The sequence below is a fragment of the Spodoptera frugiperda genome, chromosome 4, assembly GCF_023101765.2.
Source record: "Spodoptera frugiperda isolate SF20-4 chromosome 4, AGI-APGP_CSIRO_Sfru_2.0, whole genome shotgun sequence".
NCBI lineage: Eukaryota > Metazoa > Arthropoda > Insecta > Lepidoptera > Noctuidae > Spodoptera > Spodoptera frugiperda.
Genome location: NC_064215.1, coordinates 910,907 through 930,218, shown reverse-complemented (window position 1 = coordinate 930,218; position 19,312 = coordinate 910,907). Strand labels below are relative to the sequence as shown.

Genomic DNA, 19,312 nt, shown 5'->3' with positions numbered 1-19,312 from the left:
TTTCAATGACCGTTTTGCATAAATGCTGCGTTATTTCATTAATACAGCGTCCAATTTACTGGCAGTTTCACTTGGGCCGCGGAAAAACGGCTTGAGTCGTCGTCGGCTTATTCGCATAAACCATCGACTTTAAGAAACCCCAAAGAAAAAAGTCTAATGGTGATAAATCACATGATCTAGGCGGCCAATTCTGGTCTCGAAAACGTGAAATAACACGACCGGGACATGTCTGATGCAGCAATTTAATTTTTTCTCTGGTTGTATGACATGTGGCGCCATCTTGTGGAAACCACATGCCTTCCAAATCCATTTCTTCAATTCGAGGTACGAAAAGACTGGTTATCATTTTACAATACCGAACACCATGATTGACTGTTTGCGCTTGACCTGGCTCATTTTTAATCGTGTAGCGCTCCATTTTTACTAACCTCGTACCTTATACTAACAAAAAATAACACGTGTTCAAATGTCAAACAATGATACTTCGAATGCCGCCAAATTTAAATCTTGCGTTTGTAGGGGACACCCGTTATTTATAATCACTTTAAAGCCGACTTGAAAAAAATAAAGAGTTGTGGCGACACCTGACAAGTGACCGATGACAAGAGTCGCACATAGACTATCGACGAGCAAATCAACGGATGACGTCACAAATACCCTGCATCGCACATATGAAGTTTGCATGCGAAATAACACGGATAGAAAATCCCAACGAACAACAGTTGGGCAGAAAGCCCGCCAGGCTGATCACCTCGCCTGGTCGGAGGATCCTCCTTTTCTTAGGGAACTATACTCTCTGTTCCCTAAAGAAGTATTCATTATCACTTTTAAACCGACTTAAAAAAAAAGAGTCACGTTTGTCCATGGCTATACCGATTTTAATGCGGTTAAAGAAAAGTGTTTGGTACATTTGGGAGCGGGGTTTGACGGGACGGGATCGATTGAGTACTGATCGTGAGCGCCATGCTTTGTCTCGGGCTTCGGAAACGTTTACCGAATCGCAGTCTCGATAGATTCGTATGCTTTATTAGTTAATTTAAAAATTATAAAAAATATCTTCTAGAAGAAAATTTTCTAAGGTCAAATAAATTAATCTACTGTTTTTTTATGTTATTTTTTTTTAAGTTAAACACATTGAACGCCGTGGCGGTTACCACCGGTGGCCGACGTTAGCGGAGGATTTGCCTTCAACAGTTTTCTATTGGCAGTCAAAGACTTAATATATATCATACTAGCGACCCGCTCCAGCTTCGCATGAGTGCATTGGTGATATATTATGCCTGTATTACCTATACATATAAACCTTCTTCTTGAATCAGTCTATCTATTACAAAAAACCGCACCAAAATCCGTTGCGTAATTTTAAAAATGCATACAGACAAACAGACAAAAATAGCGACTTTGTTTTATACTATGTAGTGATGGTTATGCAAAAAGCGACCAACACGCAGGCAGAGCCGCGAGCAACAGCTAGTTTAATAATATTACTACTAGAGTATAAAATGGCTAGCCGGTACTTATACTGGCAGTGTGTCACTTGGGCCGCGGAAAAACGGTAATTTATCTTCGTCAGCCCGTTTTAAACTGCTTGGTATACTTTGAATGGTAAATGATGCATGAGGCCTGTTATTGATGTACTGGTTACGTTGTTAACTTCTTTAAACACTCAAGTAGAAATAACTCGGAGAATAGTTAATACAAATTCTGAAGTCAATATTCCACGCGCACGAAGTCACGGATTTAAATTATAATAATGTGTCACCTAAATAATTTGTTATTTTAGTTGCTTTATTTGTGTAAATTTCCGCCTGATAAACGAAATAAAAATTTGTATTTTAGGACAAAAACATAACAAGGTATAGTACACTATATAAGACCTTCTTAAACCACAATAATATTATATATTTTTTTAACAATAATGAGGTAAGAGACAGCAAAAGTTTATTTTTTATAAAACGTTGCCCCACTCCTTTTTTTCTCCTACGTCGTGAGTGCGTTTACGAACATACAAGTTCACATACACAAGACACCTAGACCCGAAACAACAATTTGTGAATCACACAAAGAGTTGCTCCGTGCGGGAATCGAACCCGTTACACGTTGCGTGGCAGGCGGTTGCCCAGCCACCGCGCCAACCGTGCAGTCAAGTAAGTCATCAACACGAACTAACTAAAAGGATACGAGCTAATAAAACAGTATTATAAAAACAATCAGAAGCTAAGTAGGTAGAAACAAGAAATTGGTACTAAAATATGGTAGGACGAGTCCAGTGGTACATCAGTTTACGAGGCTCGCACAACATAAACCGTACGGAAAATAATCATCGAACGTGTTTACCGGAGCATTGTATCTGTGAGTTCTGGTAGTAATAACATTATATATTTATTTAACTAGCGGATATTAATGTTTTTAATAACAGTAATATACATATATCTACATTTTTTTTTCTTTTGTTTTTATTTATTTCTTTCACATATTACATTACACATATAACTTAAACTAGGCACACAATTAGACCTCTGGGGTCTGTCTTAGCATGCCATGGCCAGCGATTGGATCAACGCGCTCATTACAGTTATGCATTGATTAGGTCAATGAAGTAATCTTTCAGTTTACGTTTTAGATTTTTACTGTTTAGTGAGTCTCTAAAGTCAACAGGAGTCTGGTTGAGTATAGCAGGTATCATGAACGAAGCGGTGCGTCTACCATAAAAATTATTTTTACGTGGCACTTGTAGCAATTTTGATTTGGCTTGACGTGTGTTTGTGTGTGTGTACATATAATAACCTTCTCATCAAAATCCATTGCGTCTTTTTACAGATCTTAGCATACACGTGGACTTGAGACGAACGAATAGAGAGGGATCAGTACGATTACTTAATGGTAAGATTCGTAAGTGATCGACGCTGCCGCCGTCCAAATGATTATGTTCCCGAACATGGTATGGACGCCACTAAGGGAGGCCTATGATCAGCAGTGAACGTCTTGTGGCTGATACGATGGATGATTTTTCTTACAATCATCGTGATACTCATTATGACGATAATGGTAAGGAAAAAATTAAATCGAAACCAGGACACTGTTCGGTGCTCTGATTGGCACTGCCCGAATGAATCAGCCAATCAGAGCGCCAAACGCGCTCTCGTTTCGATCTCGTTGAACGTAAAGCAAACTCGTGCTATGGCCCCAGAAAAAACGACAGAGCGCGTCACACGACGACACTCTCTCATACACACACACACACAACGTCATGCCTTTTATCCCCGAAGGGGTAGGCAGAGCACATGCACATTACGACACCCACTTTTCAACATTTTGGGTTATAAGTCCCATGTAATAGGGGGTGAGCCTATTGCCATATCCTGGACACAATTCCAGACTCCGTGCTACCGAGAAATTTTTCGAAAATCCGAAAAAAGCCCAGTAATACTTTGCCCGACCCGGGAATCGAACCCGAGACCCCTTGTTCGACAGTCGCAGTTGCGACCACTCGACCAACGAGGCAGTCCACTCATATTTATCATCAAATATGGCGACCAAGGGGCGGAAAAGTTCGTCGGGCCGTTATTTTTTTAATTCGACATCGTAAACAGGCCAAGGAACAATGAATGTAATGCTACAAAGGACTGGAAACTGTTTGCGGCCGCAATTCAAACAAAATGTTTTGCAAAACTCCACATTATATTCGGATGCAGCGTTTTTAAAAAGTGATGCAATTTTGTTATACGAATACAAAATCTTCTAGAGCGCTTTTTTATTTAGTTTGCTGATATTTTAACGTTTCTATTCTGAAGTCTACTTTTGAAATGGTGGGACTTGATTGGGACACTTTGGGTACCTATTTGCCGCAACAATCGTTTAGCGATGCTTTTCGTTTTTTGTATTATTCCAGTAATAATTGCATTATTCCAGTAGAAAATTATTTTCCAACACTAGCTGTCTGAAATAAAAAACCTTCTTCTAAAAATAGAAATTGACACATGATTAAAGTTTTTGTAAATACTACAAAAAGAAAATGATAGCAAATTAAGCACTCACCTAAAAACAACACTAGTCCCCTCACTATCTAAATGCACGGCGTCGTTGAGCGACCACTGCAGCAGCACCGACGTCCTGCTGGCCAGCGGTCCACTCACCACCTTCGCCGGCAGATACCGTCTTCTCATACGCAAACTCTTCGCAATCCTTCTGTACACCGACCTCTCATCTCTACTATAACTACGATACTTTGGTCTGAAGTAATACCCATCACTAAGGCTATCTACACTTTTTAAACTATAGTCTCCGAATGTCCTGTAGGTATCCCCGTATCTTTTGGTCTTTTTCATATGTTTCGAGCGCTCGGAACGCCTGTGTTTCGGTAAGAAGTATGGAAGAGAGTCATCCCTGCACGGCCGCTCGGCGAAGGTAGTAGGGGTGAAGTTCCCTATGATAAAGTTGTTCACTATCGAGTGCAGGACGTAGTCGCGTAGCGTCAGCTCCTCAAACTGAAGGTGAACTGGAAAGATTAAGAAATTATATGTTAAATATTGATATTTTATTATAAAAATAAACCTAGGCTATAAACTGATAACAAATATTTCTAATGCCAATCTTTGTGCACCAGTTTTAGTAGTGATACGAGTTTCTAGTGAAAATGTTGTGGAAGTGTAAATAAGCATATTGATGAGTTATGTTAAGTTGAAAGTTGTAACAAATTTGTTATTGTTTTAAGAGGATAAGTTGTGTTTTATGTTATTGTTGTTATACGTAATGAAGAATGTTAACAGTTTAAATTATATGTTTAACTATGAAGCTTTTGATGGACAAATAAATCTGAGTACTTTGTACGTGTATTACACAATAAACAAAACGTAGGTACTGAATTGTTTCTGATGACATTTATTACACAGCCTTAGAATTAAAAAAAAGAAATAAAAACAATTTATTGGCATTGTTATAAGAAAATATTATGGAAAAGATTAATGGTAAATCTGAAATTCTGTCCGAAGTCATTATTATCCGCGGACGAAGTCTCGGGCAACAGCTAGTGGAACATAATACGATTCTAACGCATTACAATTTACTACCAATAAACAATTAGTAATCAAAAACTAATTAATCAAACTTACAATTAACGATAAATTCATTAATTTTACATGTAGTCGTGTTGCAGTCGACGTGGTGCAATATGTTATTGAGATTTATTTTATTAGCAGCACTAAGTAAGTAGATGTATTTTAAATATATTTTTTATACTTTAAACAGTTGATATATGTATAGAATGAATATAAATTAAAAGGACTCAATACATGACGTCGCCTCTCTACGTATATTTTAAAACAATGTAACACTTTTTCATTTCTTATCAGTTATTTCATATATTTACTTGAGGGAAATCCACATTGGGAACCCGTTTAAGTGGCGCCCAAGCTAAAGGCACCGGCGATGTTCCACTTACGGCACCCATTGGTATTTTTTGCGGGTGCCATTTGTGGAATAATTTTTAATTTTATATTTTATTCATAATACTAGCGTTGGGCAGTTTACGTTTCTCAGTATGTTAAATAATATCGAATATGATCTATCGAATATTACATTTTTAAATATAAAAATATTAGCCTAAGCGGGAGTATGGTCCAAGCTACCGGTGGTTAGGGTTCCAGAGACAGAAACCTCCTCACACACAATACGTGCCGTTTCTAGGAGAACTGCTTCTGTATCAGGGCCTTGATCCACCGGCCTAACTCGAGCCTCCTAAGATGGATGTCGAGGCTTTTAGGAACCAAATCATTGGCCGACACGGTATCGGGACAATGATAGCCGAATCCACATTCCACATGTCGACAACCTCGTGAGCCAAGTCAAGAATTTTATTTGTTTATCTTTCTCAGCTTTCACGAGGTTCTCGTCATTGGGGATGGCGACCTCGTTTATCATCGTGTAAACGATACAGGAAAAACTCGCAGTGTGGAGTAACGTTTGAAAAAACAAAAATCGCGAGCATTAGAGCCTATTGGTTTGAAAGACCTTTGAAATGAATTATGGGTATTGTGTAATCCCATCATTAACATCTCGATTTAGTCGGGTCACTGCCATGCCACTCAGATATAATATTAATATGTTTAAACGAATGCTTATTATTTCGATTAACAAGAAGTAGTTTTAATTTTGTTACCTAAAATTGTAGTAAGCCTTCTTACCTAATTATGTATTTTGAGTGTGAAAACATTATGTTACGTAATCACTTATTAAATTGTTCTTTTCAGCACTATGTACACTTTCAAAACGACGAAGCAATGAAATATTTGATATAAACCCAGCTGAAATATTGGATCCAGAAATCGATGATCTGTATGAAATGAGATTTAAACTTAATCAACTACGCTATCGTTTTAACGACACAGTCAAACAGTCACGAAACAATTTCAGTGTAAACGTGACTACAGAAGGTGACCCTATGACTCCCGTTCCACCAGAGATAGTAAGACAATCTAAGATTGAAATGAAACGAATGAAAACACGAATGCTTAAACGACAACTGATGAAAGTATTAACAACAGACTTGCCGTCGATATCAGAGTATATGGAATTTGATGACCCAACTGTTATAACTGAAAAATTTGACAAATTAGTTGCAAAGCACAGAAACACGAAGTTTCTTACACGTAGAGAAGAATATCACCCCGGAGAGAACCAACCGAGTCAAAAGTCCTTTGAATTGACTAAATGGGCAGTTTTTCAAGTGGTGGAACATTTTACATACATAGCTCGATACAAGCTTGTTCTCAGCCAAGTCCTCAAAAAGAAATACTCTGGCAATTTCCGGTATCGACTGGGATATTTATTTTCGTTACTGAGACACTTGAAAAATACGCAGAAATGGTTGCAATGGGCATATAAGCAATACGCCGTCGATCATCATTATTACGAAGTAAAAATGTTGCAAAAAATAATGCGCCTGGACGTAGATATCAGGGATGTAGTAGCCATGATAAAGAAAGCGGAATACGACAGGAACATGTTGTTTGACCCATTTTTCTATGATGTAAGTTTAGAAAAAAAATAATGTACATAGCTTTATGTATTTCTTGTATATTAAAGACATTGTACTTATATTTTCTTTAATTCAAAAACAAGAAAAACAGTCTACCGGTATTATTGATGTCAGACGGTTCATCGTCGTAGATAGTATTGGCATACGCCTCGTCTGTCGTCCAGTGCCTTTTAAATAAATAAAACAACAAAAAATAATAATAGCACAACTACACTGAAGGACAATAAAATGGTCGTGTTTCAGCATATACAGAATGTCTAAATGGCACCAGGTGATCCTGTAATCACATATTGTAAGTTTGTAGTTACAACAGTTTTAGAGACATATATAAAAATGAAATTCAAATACTTGTGTCATAAACCTCCAGTAAATAACCGAGTCTCGTAACTCAGCTTTTCTACTATAAAAAGTGGTGAGATCCATGAAATACTAAGTCGATTAATTTCGTTAGTCCCTAATTAAGGAACCTTCTGTCTTCAGTTATTATTCTTTTTTTATATTCACGCTTCTTGTACAGCAGTTACAATGATGAACTTATTGCCTAGTGGGATTCTCTAACAGTTAACCTTCGGGTGATACAGAGAGAAACAATAGTAGATGTAAAAGTAAAAACAAATAAATAAAAGAAGTTGCAAGTTCTTTTAACATAAATTAATGTGTATGTAAATACAGTATGTTAACTAACAGAGGGCGTTCCTGTTAACCCGCAAAAAATATTTCCATTCAAAAATATATATATTTTTTTTAATATTAAAATATTCACCAAATATTTTAAATCAATACGTAAAAGAAACACTCTGTGCACGCGTAGTTGAAGGAAGGCAACGTTGCAATTTATTGCTTATTTTTATACCTAGCTTCCGCCCGCGACTCCGTCCGCGCGGATGTCGGTCTTCGCGTGGAAGTTTTATTTCTCCATTTTGAGTAACTCTGACAATGACATCTTATAAATATCTTTTGGACCCAAATATAGCGAGGCCCATAATCGATCCCTCTATTGAGCTACTGCTGTTGAGCTCGCGTTCTGTAGAATAAAACTGAAAAATAAAGATTTTTTTCTACGTACACTTTTTAAAAACGGCATTATAACAGCTGCGGCGCATGTCCTTAACATTCCTAGACAACATTTCTTTTGTAGTCAAGGTACATTTTTTTAAGTGGGGAAAATAATCCTCTTTTGACTTAATTTAAACCACATATTTGTTATCATGTAAGCTGGCTATATAGGAAAAATAAGCGAAATAGTCCCAGTAGGTAAAAAGTGCATTATTCTCTTTAAGCAAATTTGGGCACTTTTTAAATACGGCATTATAATAGTGAATGTTCTCACGTCATATAGTCATTATTTTGTTCCTCATCTGCAGGCTGCTAGACTCTAAGGTTCTCGGCTGGGTAGCACAACCACATTGGGAAACAGTGGGCCACACGCTCGAAACCTGTCATCACCAACATTGGTTTATTTTACTGCCATAAGTAAATGGGCTAAAGGGGTTGTTTCCGGCACAAAGACTAACATAAGTCAATAAGTCTATGTAACCCGGTATTCTGCTTTATTGCAGAAAAGTTGTGACATTTTTTATTTTATTCGTATTGGAATATGTTATTATATTTTTTTTATTATTTGAATCTATTTAATTCCGTCCATTTATGTCTCCATTGTAAGTTTCCTAACTAATAAACACCTTTTTTGTTTTTTAATTCTATCCTACTTTTTATGTTTAAATTTACATGCAAAGAATGTTGTGTACATCTGTAAAAGATATACATATAAGAATTGTATCAGTCAAATAATTGAAAAATGTATTATATGCATATTGTAGATGTACCTATTAAATAAATAAATAAACATGTCCTGGGAACTTTTGAAGCTAAATCTTAGCGGGGCGCGGGCTAATGTTTCTAAGATGTTATTGTATTTCTATTTGAAGACGTCAGTCTCTCGGACAAGTTTTAATTTATAGTTGAAGAGAAATTAATTATGCTGTCGGGTTCTGAGATATTTAGATGATTCGACGCTTCGAATGATCAAGTGACTGCACGGTTGGCGCGGTGGCTGGGCAACTGGCTGCCGTGCAACGTGTCGCGGGTTCGATTCCCGCACGGAACAACTCTTTGTGTGATCACAGATTGTTGTTTCGGGTCTGGGTGTCATGTGCATGTGAAATTGTATGTTTGTAAACGCAACGACACAGGAGAAAATCCTAATGTGGGGCAACGTTTTTTAAAAAAAAACGAAAAACGAAAACGAAACGAAAGTGAGAAATCTACTTGTCTCTACTTCTAAAGTCCTTTCTTGTTTCTACATTAATATTATAAGATACGAATAAAATCAATTTTTATTTTCTTCCCTGCATACCAAATAATTTGGCTGAGTGTGTATTGTACAAGTGGTACATGCCATGACACATGACTTTCCTTTCAGTTTAAAATAGGCGGAGGAAATTAAAAGGGCCCACCGTTGATATGATACAGTGATACTGAGTTATGATTTGAAAACAATATTTATTGAACCGTTCAAGCCATATTGGAAGGCTGATAATGCCACAGTCCATATTTTTACGCATCCTGCATTTTTTTTAATGACAAAGTTTTGGTACTGACATTTAGAAAATGCCTTACTTTGTTACCTTATGACAAAAAGTTTCCTAGTATCCACACTACGTGTCTAAAGCACAAATGTAATTATTTCCTTACTTGGCTACTGATAAACCTACCTTTGTTTAATAAAGAATAACTCTGAACGGACTAAGATTGGGAACTTGGCGCCATAGTAACTTTAATTCAGCTCAAAGTTACATACCTATCCAATGATGTGCACAAATAGCTATTGGAACAAAGTGTATAAAGACCACAGCCACAGGCACTGAATTTATCTGCAAACGTTTCAATTGAACCCAATTCCACAGACACCTGTACAAGTGGCCTTTTAGTTTTATAAGTAATACGAGTATGCTCCATATTCATTTTTATGTTTTTAATTTTATTTTACCTCCTGTGTGCGCAATCATCGTGAAAATGGTCTTTACCACTTTTAACTGTATGTTTTTTTTTGTGGGGGGAAAATCATCCAATGACTTGAAATCTCCCGCCTTGGGCGAGGCGAAAAGGAGTGTCAGACTCTTACTGACTAAAAACCACCCCGTTCCTCCTCCTGCTTTTCGAGCCGGAGCCCCGGTAAACCCGCTAGGTAGTCCGCAGCTCCGGATTTAACTGTATGTTTAAGGTATGACAATAACTTGAAACTAGGCAAGGTCTATCATTTACGTGAGTAAGCTTTGATTTGATTTTGATTCGATTAAGGTATATTCTAAAAACAGTGGCATACGTAAGAAAGTCTCCAGTACTCGCAGATCGGTTGAGACAAAACTCGTATAGCCGATCGTTGAGATGATTGTTACCTCTAAGATATGACAGGAGTCTATTGTCAAATACACGTTCCATACTCTTGCTAAGTAAGGACGTGACTGAAACAGGTTGATCATTTTTAGCGTCGGCACGACTACCTTTTTTTGGGCACAGGCTGCACGTTGGCCGGCTTCCATGCAACCATTTGACCAGTTTCCAAGGAAAAGCGAAAGAGACGTATCAGGATTGGAGACAACTCAGGCGCACAAGTTTTCAAAACCAGAGCTGGGATTTTGTCGGGTCTACTCTTCTTGTCCACATCGAGATCGCAATTCGTGTTATATACCCCCCCCCCCCTTCTGTCGGATGCGAATTTTCGACATATGCGTCTCGCATCCGCAAACAGAGAAGCAAGCAGGCTTGCTTTCTTTATCCTGGTGTGAGCCAGCGTCCCTTCACATCTCAAGAGCGGTGGAAGTGAGGAGCGGCAGAAGTTCGATTCAACCGCCTTGGGCAGGGACCAAAACGCTTTACTACCCGCTGAGTAAAAAGCTAGTTTGTTCCCTATTTGGCCATCGGTAATACCTTTTTGAATGACTTGGCAGCCCGGTTAAAGGTTCTTTTTTTTTTTTTATGGAACAAGCCGGCAATCGAGCAGACATATTACCTGATGGTAAGCAATCGCCGCCGCCCATGGACACTTGAAACACCAAAGGCGTTACAAGTGCGTTGCCGGCTTTTTGGGAGTTAGGAATTTATGTTCGGGAATCGGGGATGGGGAAGATTGGGAAGGGGGAATTGGGCATCTGGTTCTTTGGTTCTCTTCTTTTATGAGTGTCGTCAGTGTTACAACGCCTGGTATCTGCAAATGTCAAGTATGTCGTGTGTTTTGGCGCCTAGACACGTCCGCAGTCGGCAATGAACCATATGAGTCCGCCGAAAGATGCCGTCCACAAGCGGACGGGTCATCAGAAGAGAAGCAAACAGACCGACAAAGATATTTGTGCTGGATACAAAAAAGATCCAGATGAAATTTCTTCAAGCCCGTGTCCATCCATAGGGCAGAAAAACTGGGGTCCTCAAGGTTTCGTCTGAACAATTGAAGTGTCACTTGGCCTGCGCTAATAACAGCGCCTATAGAATTTCGACGGAGCGCGAGTGAGGCCGCCCACGACTCGCCTTGGCATTTCAACCAGTCAGATGCCCTTTACACGACCGCCGCCGTGTTTCAGGGGCTAAAACCTCTGTTTGCCAACTTCAGCTTCTGTTTATGTAGTAAAATGTTTTCATGTTAGTTTTTCTTCACTTTAGCAACGTTGGAAGTATCAGTATTATTAGTTCTATCGTAAGAAGAAATTTCAATGTTCAATGGAAGGTAAGAAAAAGATAATATTTTAAATAAATGTTGAAAATAAAAAATCTAATAATATTTGTATTATAACTATCGTAGGATATACTAAATTAATTAAAAATGCCCGTGGCCCAGAAGCTTAGGACGTCCGCTTCTCATGCAAAAGTGCAGGTTACCTACCAACGGCAGGTTCTAAGATTATTTAGACACCACTGATAAACGGTGAAGGAAAACATCGTGAGGAAACTAGGGCTTATAATTTCTAATTTTGAGTTTGAAATGATCAACCCTCATTTAACAAGTGTGGTGATTAATGCTCAAACATTCGGTGTGAGAAGAGGCCTTTGCAGCAGTGACCACTTATGGGCTATTGATGAAGATTAGATGATGAAACAATTAAATTATCTAACATAATGTTACCTTCATATTGCTAGAGATCACACTCGCACAATATGTGATGGGCGGACTGCTCATATTACAACTCCGTTAACGAACATTAGCATGTCACTTCACTAACTTTTGTAATTCTTACGACGATAATAATCGTCTCTAGAAATAAACGTTATGTGAAACGAGATTATGCAAAATTAAGCTTTACCAAAAGTAATTATGCCCAATAAAATTCTACCATCTTAAAAGTAGGCTTTTGTAAATTCGGAGATACTTATATAAACATTCGGCAAAACAATAATTATATTAAATAAATAAATATAAATAAATAAAATAAATAAATAAATAATAATAACAATAAATAAATAAATGAAAAGTATATTAAATAAAAGATTTTTATGCCATATAAATATTCGTTTAAAGAAGATGATGCCAAGTGTGTTATGCCAAACAAATTTCATAGCAAACATTCTGCCTGATAAAGGGAACTCTATGATCCCCCCTTAAAAAAACAAGATACGATTGTAACGAATATTGGAATAAAGAGAAAAATCATGGCTACCACGGTCCCTTCCTAAACAAGTGTAAGATCGTGCCCTATTAATTCAATTCGTCCATCAGTGAACTAAATAATTTGGGCCTACTCCCATGAGATCACTTACCGCGGGGCAGCCTGTTTTCCATAAATAAATATGTGTGTGTGTCCAGGGTCGCTTCCAATAACTTGAGGTGTGTAAGCGGTCATACTTGCTGTATTATTAACGTTTTAAAAGTATTCGGGCAAAATGGACAAGCCCGCCACAACTTCCCAAAACTTACATATTTTTAAGCACTTATTTATTAATTTGTATTTCGACACCAGCAATTTATACTACGCTAACTCGAAATTTGGAAAAATCTTTTTTTATGCCAAGTTGCTTAAAATGTGTGTTTACATACGTCATAAAAAATTGAGAAGAAATATGCAAAAATAAGAAAGTTACAAATCTTATAAAACGATGATTGATCATCCACTACGACGTCCCGTACTACACTACGCTAACGTTAGTTAGACGTGTATAAGATGTAACATTTTTTTTGATGAATTACGTTTATATACGGCTAACTTGCGCTAAATCAAAAAATATAAATAATTAAGGAAATATAAATATCAGATATTACAATGAATAAATTAAATATTAAGCATACCAAATTCCAAAAAAGTATCTTAATTAATGTAAAAGTTATCACGTTTTTTCCTTTAAACGCCTCTACTGTAAAGTACGCTTTTTGAGTTAGCGCAGTATAAATTGCTGGTGTCGATTTATAAGTAGTTATAATATTAATTTATTTGTAATTTGTATATAGAGAACAAATGCAATTATGACAATAGCATTAGGTACTTGGCTACTGATAAAACTACCAAAACTACCTTCCTTACTTAACTACCATGTTTAATAAAGTATAACTCTGAACGGACTAAGATTTGGAACTTGGCGCCATAGTAACTTTTATTTAGCTCAAAATTGCCTATCTAATGATGTGACTCACATAGCTATTGGAAGTGGAACCAGGATTTCATAGAAACTGAAACTGGCATCCTCCTTTACTATAAAACCTCGTATACTACACAAAACCATCGATTTGCATAAAAATTAGCACAGAACATTAAACATTACATCATCAGAAGTAATTAAGTATGTCTAATTAGCAGAACTATGATTGTGATAAGTTACTTAACGTCTGGGTCCCGCCATCATTACGCTGGGCATTTTGGAGGCCTGCCAGAAACAGCAGTGACTGTTGCCAAATGGGACAATACACATGGCTGTAGTTTGTTTTGCTTTGTAGCTTTTATCTCTGTAATTGATGTGGTTGCTTCGTTTTACTGTAGTTCAGTTGTACTTTGGTTATTTTATATTGTATATCAATGTAGAAAAATCGATACCGTCTAAAACATCCTGTAAAAAAGCCCAAGTCTCGCACCTCAGTTTTTCTACCGCAAAAAGTTGTGTCATCTATGAAAATGTCTGGGAAAAGACTAATTCAAAATTCTGTCAGAAGTCATCGGACGAAGTCTCGGGGAACAGCTAGTTATAATTCATTTGATATACTATCGAAAAACAATTGCTTGTTACATTTATCTTTGACATTTTTACATATTTTATCGATTCGATTTAATATCGTTTTTGTTGTAATATTTTATTTTATGTTCTATGAGTACTTTGCTACGGTTGTAGGTATGTTTTAATAAATGTGGAAAATAAACATTATTTCTTGTAACAAAAGTATATTATACGTCGTCACGCCTGTCTCGAAATGAACTCACTGTTCCCAGTCACTGTTACAAGTGCGTTGCCGGTCTTTTTGGCGCTTGGAATTTAAGGGTTTTTTGGGGAATCGGGGATTGGCAAGATTGAGGAAGGAATTGGACTTTCGGTAACCTCATTATAATGTGTACATCTGTCTACCCCTTCGGGGATAAAAGGCGTGACGAAAGGTTAGAAGTCTTAGATAGACGACAATTCTACTTTTGTAACAGTCAAGTATGAAATAAAAGAATGAATAATAATTTGCTCTATCAAAATCGAGATGATCGGCAGACGAATTTTTTTTCGCCACCGCCCATGGACATTTGAAACACCAGAAGCGTTACAAGTGCGTTGTCCGCCTTTTGGGGGTTAGGAATTTAAGGGTTTTTGAGGAATCGAGGATTGGGAAGATTGGGAAGGGGGGAATTGGGCCTCCGGTAACCTCACTCACATCACGAAACACAACGCAAGCGTTGTTTCACGTCGGTTTTCGGTGAGGCCGTGGTATCACTCCGGTCGAGCCGGCCAAATTTTAAATAAAAGGGAAATTTTTACTTTAAAATTTTAACTAATCTAATACTAAGGTAGGAAGCCGATATTGCCAATCACGGCCAACTTGGCGGCACATAGCAAAGTTGGCTTATTTATCTGCCATGCTACCCTGCACCGTATTAGCATAACCAATAAGTTCAAAACGCTTTGAAGTTGCTCAGTTCATAGTATACGTAGTTTTTGGCACATATTTGAACAAAGTTTAATAAAGTGTCGTTGATGACTAGGTTGTCGAGGATCCAAATCCTAGCACCATTTCGTACTAAGGTGCCATTCTAGTATGAAAGGATGGCAAAATGGACGATTGGTACTCATTGTTGGGTTTTTCAGTATATATTTATAATACTTCTGTTTATTGGCACTTACAAGCTTATGAGAACAAATAACTATAAAAAGAAAATGACAAAAATGAAGAATCAAACAGTACATATTGTGCCAACAACAACAACAACATCACGCCTTTTTATCCCCGAAGGGGTAGGCAGAGGTACATATTACGGCACGTAATGCTGCTATACAATGTACACCCACTTTACACCATTTGTGTTATAAGTCCCATGTAATAGGGGGCGAGCCTATTGCCATAAACTGAGCACAATTTCAGACTCCGTGGTACTACTGAGAAATTTTCGGAAAACCGAAAAAAGCCCAGCAATACTTTGCCCGACCCTGAAATCGAACCCGAGACCCCTTGTTCGGCAGTCGCACTTGCGACCACTCGACCAACGAGGCAGTCTTACTCACATATAGTGCCAAGAGAGTTTTATCTCATCTTATAGCATAATGTTGAGTGGCAAAGCTATTACCAACCATAGTTTATTTTCGGCTGCAGCCCACGGATGCCACACGCTCGAATCTGCAATATCCATGTACCAGGGGCCTTAGTCTGCTATTACAATTGTGTCAGAATGGTCGATCATTGAGCAGTGCGAGAGGGACGAAGCTATACAACCTTCATAGCTCCGTCCCTCTCGCACTGCTCAGTGATCGACCATTCAGACACAATTGTAATAGCAGACTAAGGCCCCAGATAGGTACTCTTGAAGTCTCTTCAACATTAATCATGTTTCAAGTGAACAAAACAAACCATTTCCCGAGAGATAAATAATTACTTCGAGATTTACGACACTTCCACTTTTTCTTTTAAAATTTGTGTTCCCAGGGCTCTAGAGATAAAAGCCCTAATTCCTCAGACCCCCTAATGGCTCGAGTTGTGTCTTGTCACTGTGCCATTTAAATCAGTTTATATTTGTCTAGTAAACCTGAAATGTGAAGTTTAGTTGGCTTCTACGCCTTGAAATAAATCTAAACTTATGACACATTGACCGATTCATCATCGCCAAGCGCAAACTATGAATGCGACAAACATGAAATTTGGACTCTATTATTAGTACTTTTGTTATGTGGGCACTTAAAAAGGAGCCCTCAAAACATTAAACTCAGTGCAACAAATAGTGAGTGTGGTCCAATAGTAAAATCACGAATAAGCTATTGGACCAAATCCAAAAACGAGCCGACTTCAAAATCAAAAACGTATTTACAGTATTTTCCGCGCTGGCAAGCCGCTGTGAAATCGTCAAACATTTATTTCGCACCACGAGCAAGTCAGGCAGATTCCGAGTTAGATCCCTCGAGCAGTATTCCAAATTGGCTCGAGTTAACAAAACAAAGGCAGTGATATACATTCCGATATTGGAATATGTCCAAAACCCACGTTTTGTTGGTACAGTTCGGATTTGAGAACTGTGCTTGATGGCTCAGACAGATTCGCTGGAGCCACACTGTATTGTGACGATCTATGTATTACAACTGGCGATTATATCTATAGTACGATGAAAGTGTCTTCGTTTATTTATTTAGAATAAACACATGTGATTGATCTCAATTTTTTAAATTAGTACTTTTAAAGAGTGGAATTCTTTCCCGTGTGAATAGGTTACTTATGGGCAGGCGTATAGATAGCATTAAACTTCTTTTATAGAAACCGTTTTTTCCAGACACATCCATCGATTCTTCGTCCCAAATGTTAACTATGAATAGAATTATTTACCAACAGCATTGTATTATTTTCAGATTGATTTGTAAAACTTTAATTAATTACAGAGAAAAAGAAAATGATAATTACATTGTATTTTTTTTTTGTAATTTCAGATTATTTGTAGAATTTAATAATATTTGGTTATTATTGTAGGTAGGTTATAACAACTACTTAATTTAGTCTTCGGGATTAAACACTGAGACTTATTTTCAGATCTGTAATATTATCTACAAATATTGTTTATGTCTAGAATATTAAAACCATTGAATGGGCTCTAGAACCGTTCATAATAATTTAAATTATTACGCGAATAAACAAAAACTGACGTCAATGTAATTAATACATACGGAATAAATAAATCAATATTTTGATATACACACCAAAAGAGACCGGCAAACTTCCATAGATTGGCCTTGACCTGTGTAATTAGTTTTTTGATAGAAATCCAAATATTTCAGTTAGTAGGCATGCAATGTCCTAACATTAAATATGTTCATTCAACATTTTGTTGCTTTTAAAATAAGGTGAAACAGAATGTTAATTTATTTTTCTTAGCCGCATCATGGATCTGGGATTCTTAGGGGTCCTTCAAAACCCACAGGATTTCATTTTTGTCCATCCAGGCCAGGATTTGCCGATCTCCTTCAAATTATTCACTTCAAACATCTAAGCATTTAAATTATATTATTGTTAACCAAACAAATACAGTCTTTAAAAAAACATGATCACAGCCGTATGCGCATGAGATTTCCGTTCAAGTCTATGAGGGACAATCCACTTCTATCTATTCCTTTACCAGCGGCATCTTCATCGTAACGAGGAAAGATATCTTCACTTATAGGCACATACACATTAAACCCTGGTGTCCTCCTGGATTCTATTAAATTTTCCGAAATATCTTTAGGTGGTAAAACTGCTTTCTTTGCTACTGACGCAGGATTTGCTTCTGATTTAATTACAGTCACTTTAATCTGTGGTCTGTGTCCAGCTTCCACATTTTGTCTTCTTGAATTTCTTGCTAACATTTCCTGGTATTTCTCTTTAGGTATTGTTTTAGCGGGAATTATTTTCGGAACATCACTTAGAACGATTGGACTGTCCGTAACTGCTGTATTGTTGATTTTGTTCACTCTCAAAGCTGCTGTATCTGTATTGTTTTCATCTTCTTTAACACTTCCTGGTGTAGTTACAGTTTCATTGTTTTTATTAGTTATAGCAGGTGCACCGTTTACATTGAATTTCATGTCACCCAAACGAATTAAAGAAGCACTACTACTTATGACAGTAATAATGACAATTAACGCGAGCGAACCATACATTTTGTGGGTTTTACAAATAGTTGTCGAATGCGTGATTGTGTGGCAAATCGTCTACAAAGAAGGTAATTGCTTGGATTTCACGGTCCTCCACGTACATTAGTTCCAATTTCAAAGCGAATCGTTTAAATTAAAAAATGCTTGAGTGCACACTACGAGTTTGTCGGCTACGAAAAATATTGAACATAATATTCTCAAATTGTTCTATAATATGTATGATGAATATCAAATACATATTATAGTGTTTTTGTGTAAGATAATATTTTCAGAAATTGGACTATGCTCAAGTGCATATGCGTCTTATTTCATGCATCATAGATAAAACGTTATGTGATACGATTTTAAAACATGTACCAATTTCATAGTAGTGTGTGGGTTATAATTGATTAGTTCTACAGCACTTTAATTAAATGTTGCACAATACGAGGATATTATTGTGAATGTTTCATTCCATTTTCCATTTAAATTCAAGTAATAATTAAATATACAACGCAAATCTATAATTAAAAATATTATGTAACTATGTAATATATTGACGGTTGAGAGGCTATTACTTGATCTAAGAGATATTATTTTCGCGATATTGAGTTGTAAACTTCATTTTATGGACAAAAGAATCGATGATATAATTATAAATTGATGTCGCAAAAAAATGTCGCTCAGATCAATTAACCTTTCAACCATCGATATATTGATTACGAAATATATTCAATTAACTGCCTCGTTGGCCGAGTGGTTGCAAGTGCGACTGACGCATAAGGGGTCTCGGGTTCGATTCCCGGGTCGGGCGAAGTATTACTGGGCTATTTTCGGTTTTTCGAAAATTTCTCAGTAGTGTGTTACTACTCTGGAAACGTGCCCGGTATATGGCAATAGGCTCACCCCCTATTACATGCGACTTATAACATAAATTGTGAAATGTGGGTGTACATTGGCATTATGTGCCATAATGTGCACCTCTGCCTACCAAAAAAATTTAACCTAAACAAAATA

The 19,312-nt window shown here is 37.1% G+C and overlaps 2 protein-coding genes across 5 annotated transcripts in view; one reads left to right on the top strand and one right to left on the bottom strand.

Moving 5' to 3' along the window:
* Positions 1 to 19,312, bottom strand: part of LOC118272556 (uncharacterized) — a 216,507-nt gene that overhangs the window by 112,886 nt on the left and 84,309 nt on the right. For all 4 annotated transcript variants that reach the window (XM_050693329.1, XM_050693331.1, XM_050693330.1 and 1 more), the window contains exon 3: positions 4,039 to 4,498. In XM_050693329.1, coding sequence (XP_050549286.1) covers positions 4,039 to 4,498 — 460 coding nt within the window. The remainder of the gene's footprint in view (positions 1 to 4,038; positions 4,499 to 19,312) is intronic.
* LOC118272541 (uncharacterized) lies at positions 5,081 to 7,095 on the top strand. The gene is made up of 2 exons (XM_035589121.2): positions 5,081 to 5,204; positions 6,249 to 7,095. The coding sequence occupies exons 1-2, from the start codon at positions 5,171 to 5,173 to the stop codon at positions 7,046 to 7,048; spliced, it is 834 nt and encodes a 277-aa protein (XP_035445014.2). The 5' UTR covers positions 5,081 to 5,170; the 3' UTR covers positions 7,049 to 7,095.

Excerpts from the sequence above, each read along its gene's own strand:
- LOC118272541 (XM_035589121.2), top strand. The coding sequence starts at position 5,171 with ATGTTATTGAGATTTATTTTATTAGCAGCACTAA. Across the intron at positions 5,205-6,248 it reads TATTTTATTAGCAGCACTAA|CACTATGTACACTTTCAAAA; the intron begins GTAAGTAGATGT and ends TGTTCTTTTCAG.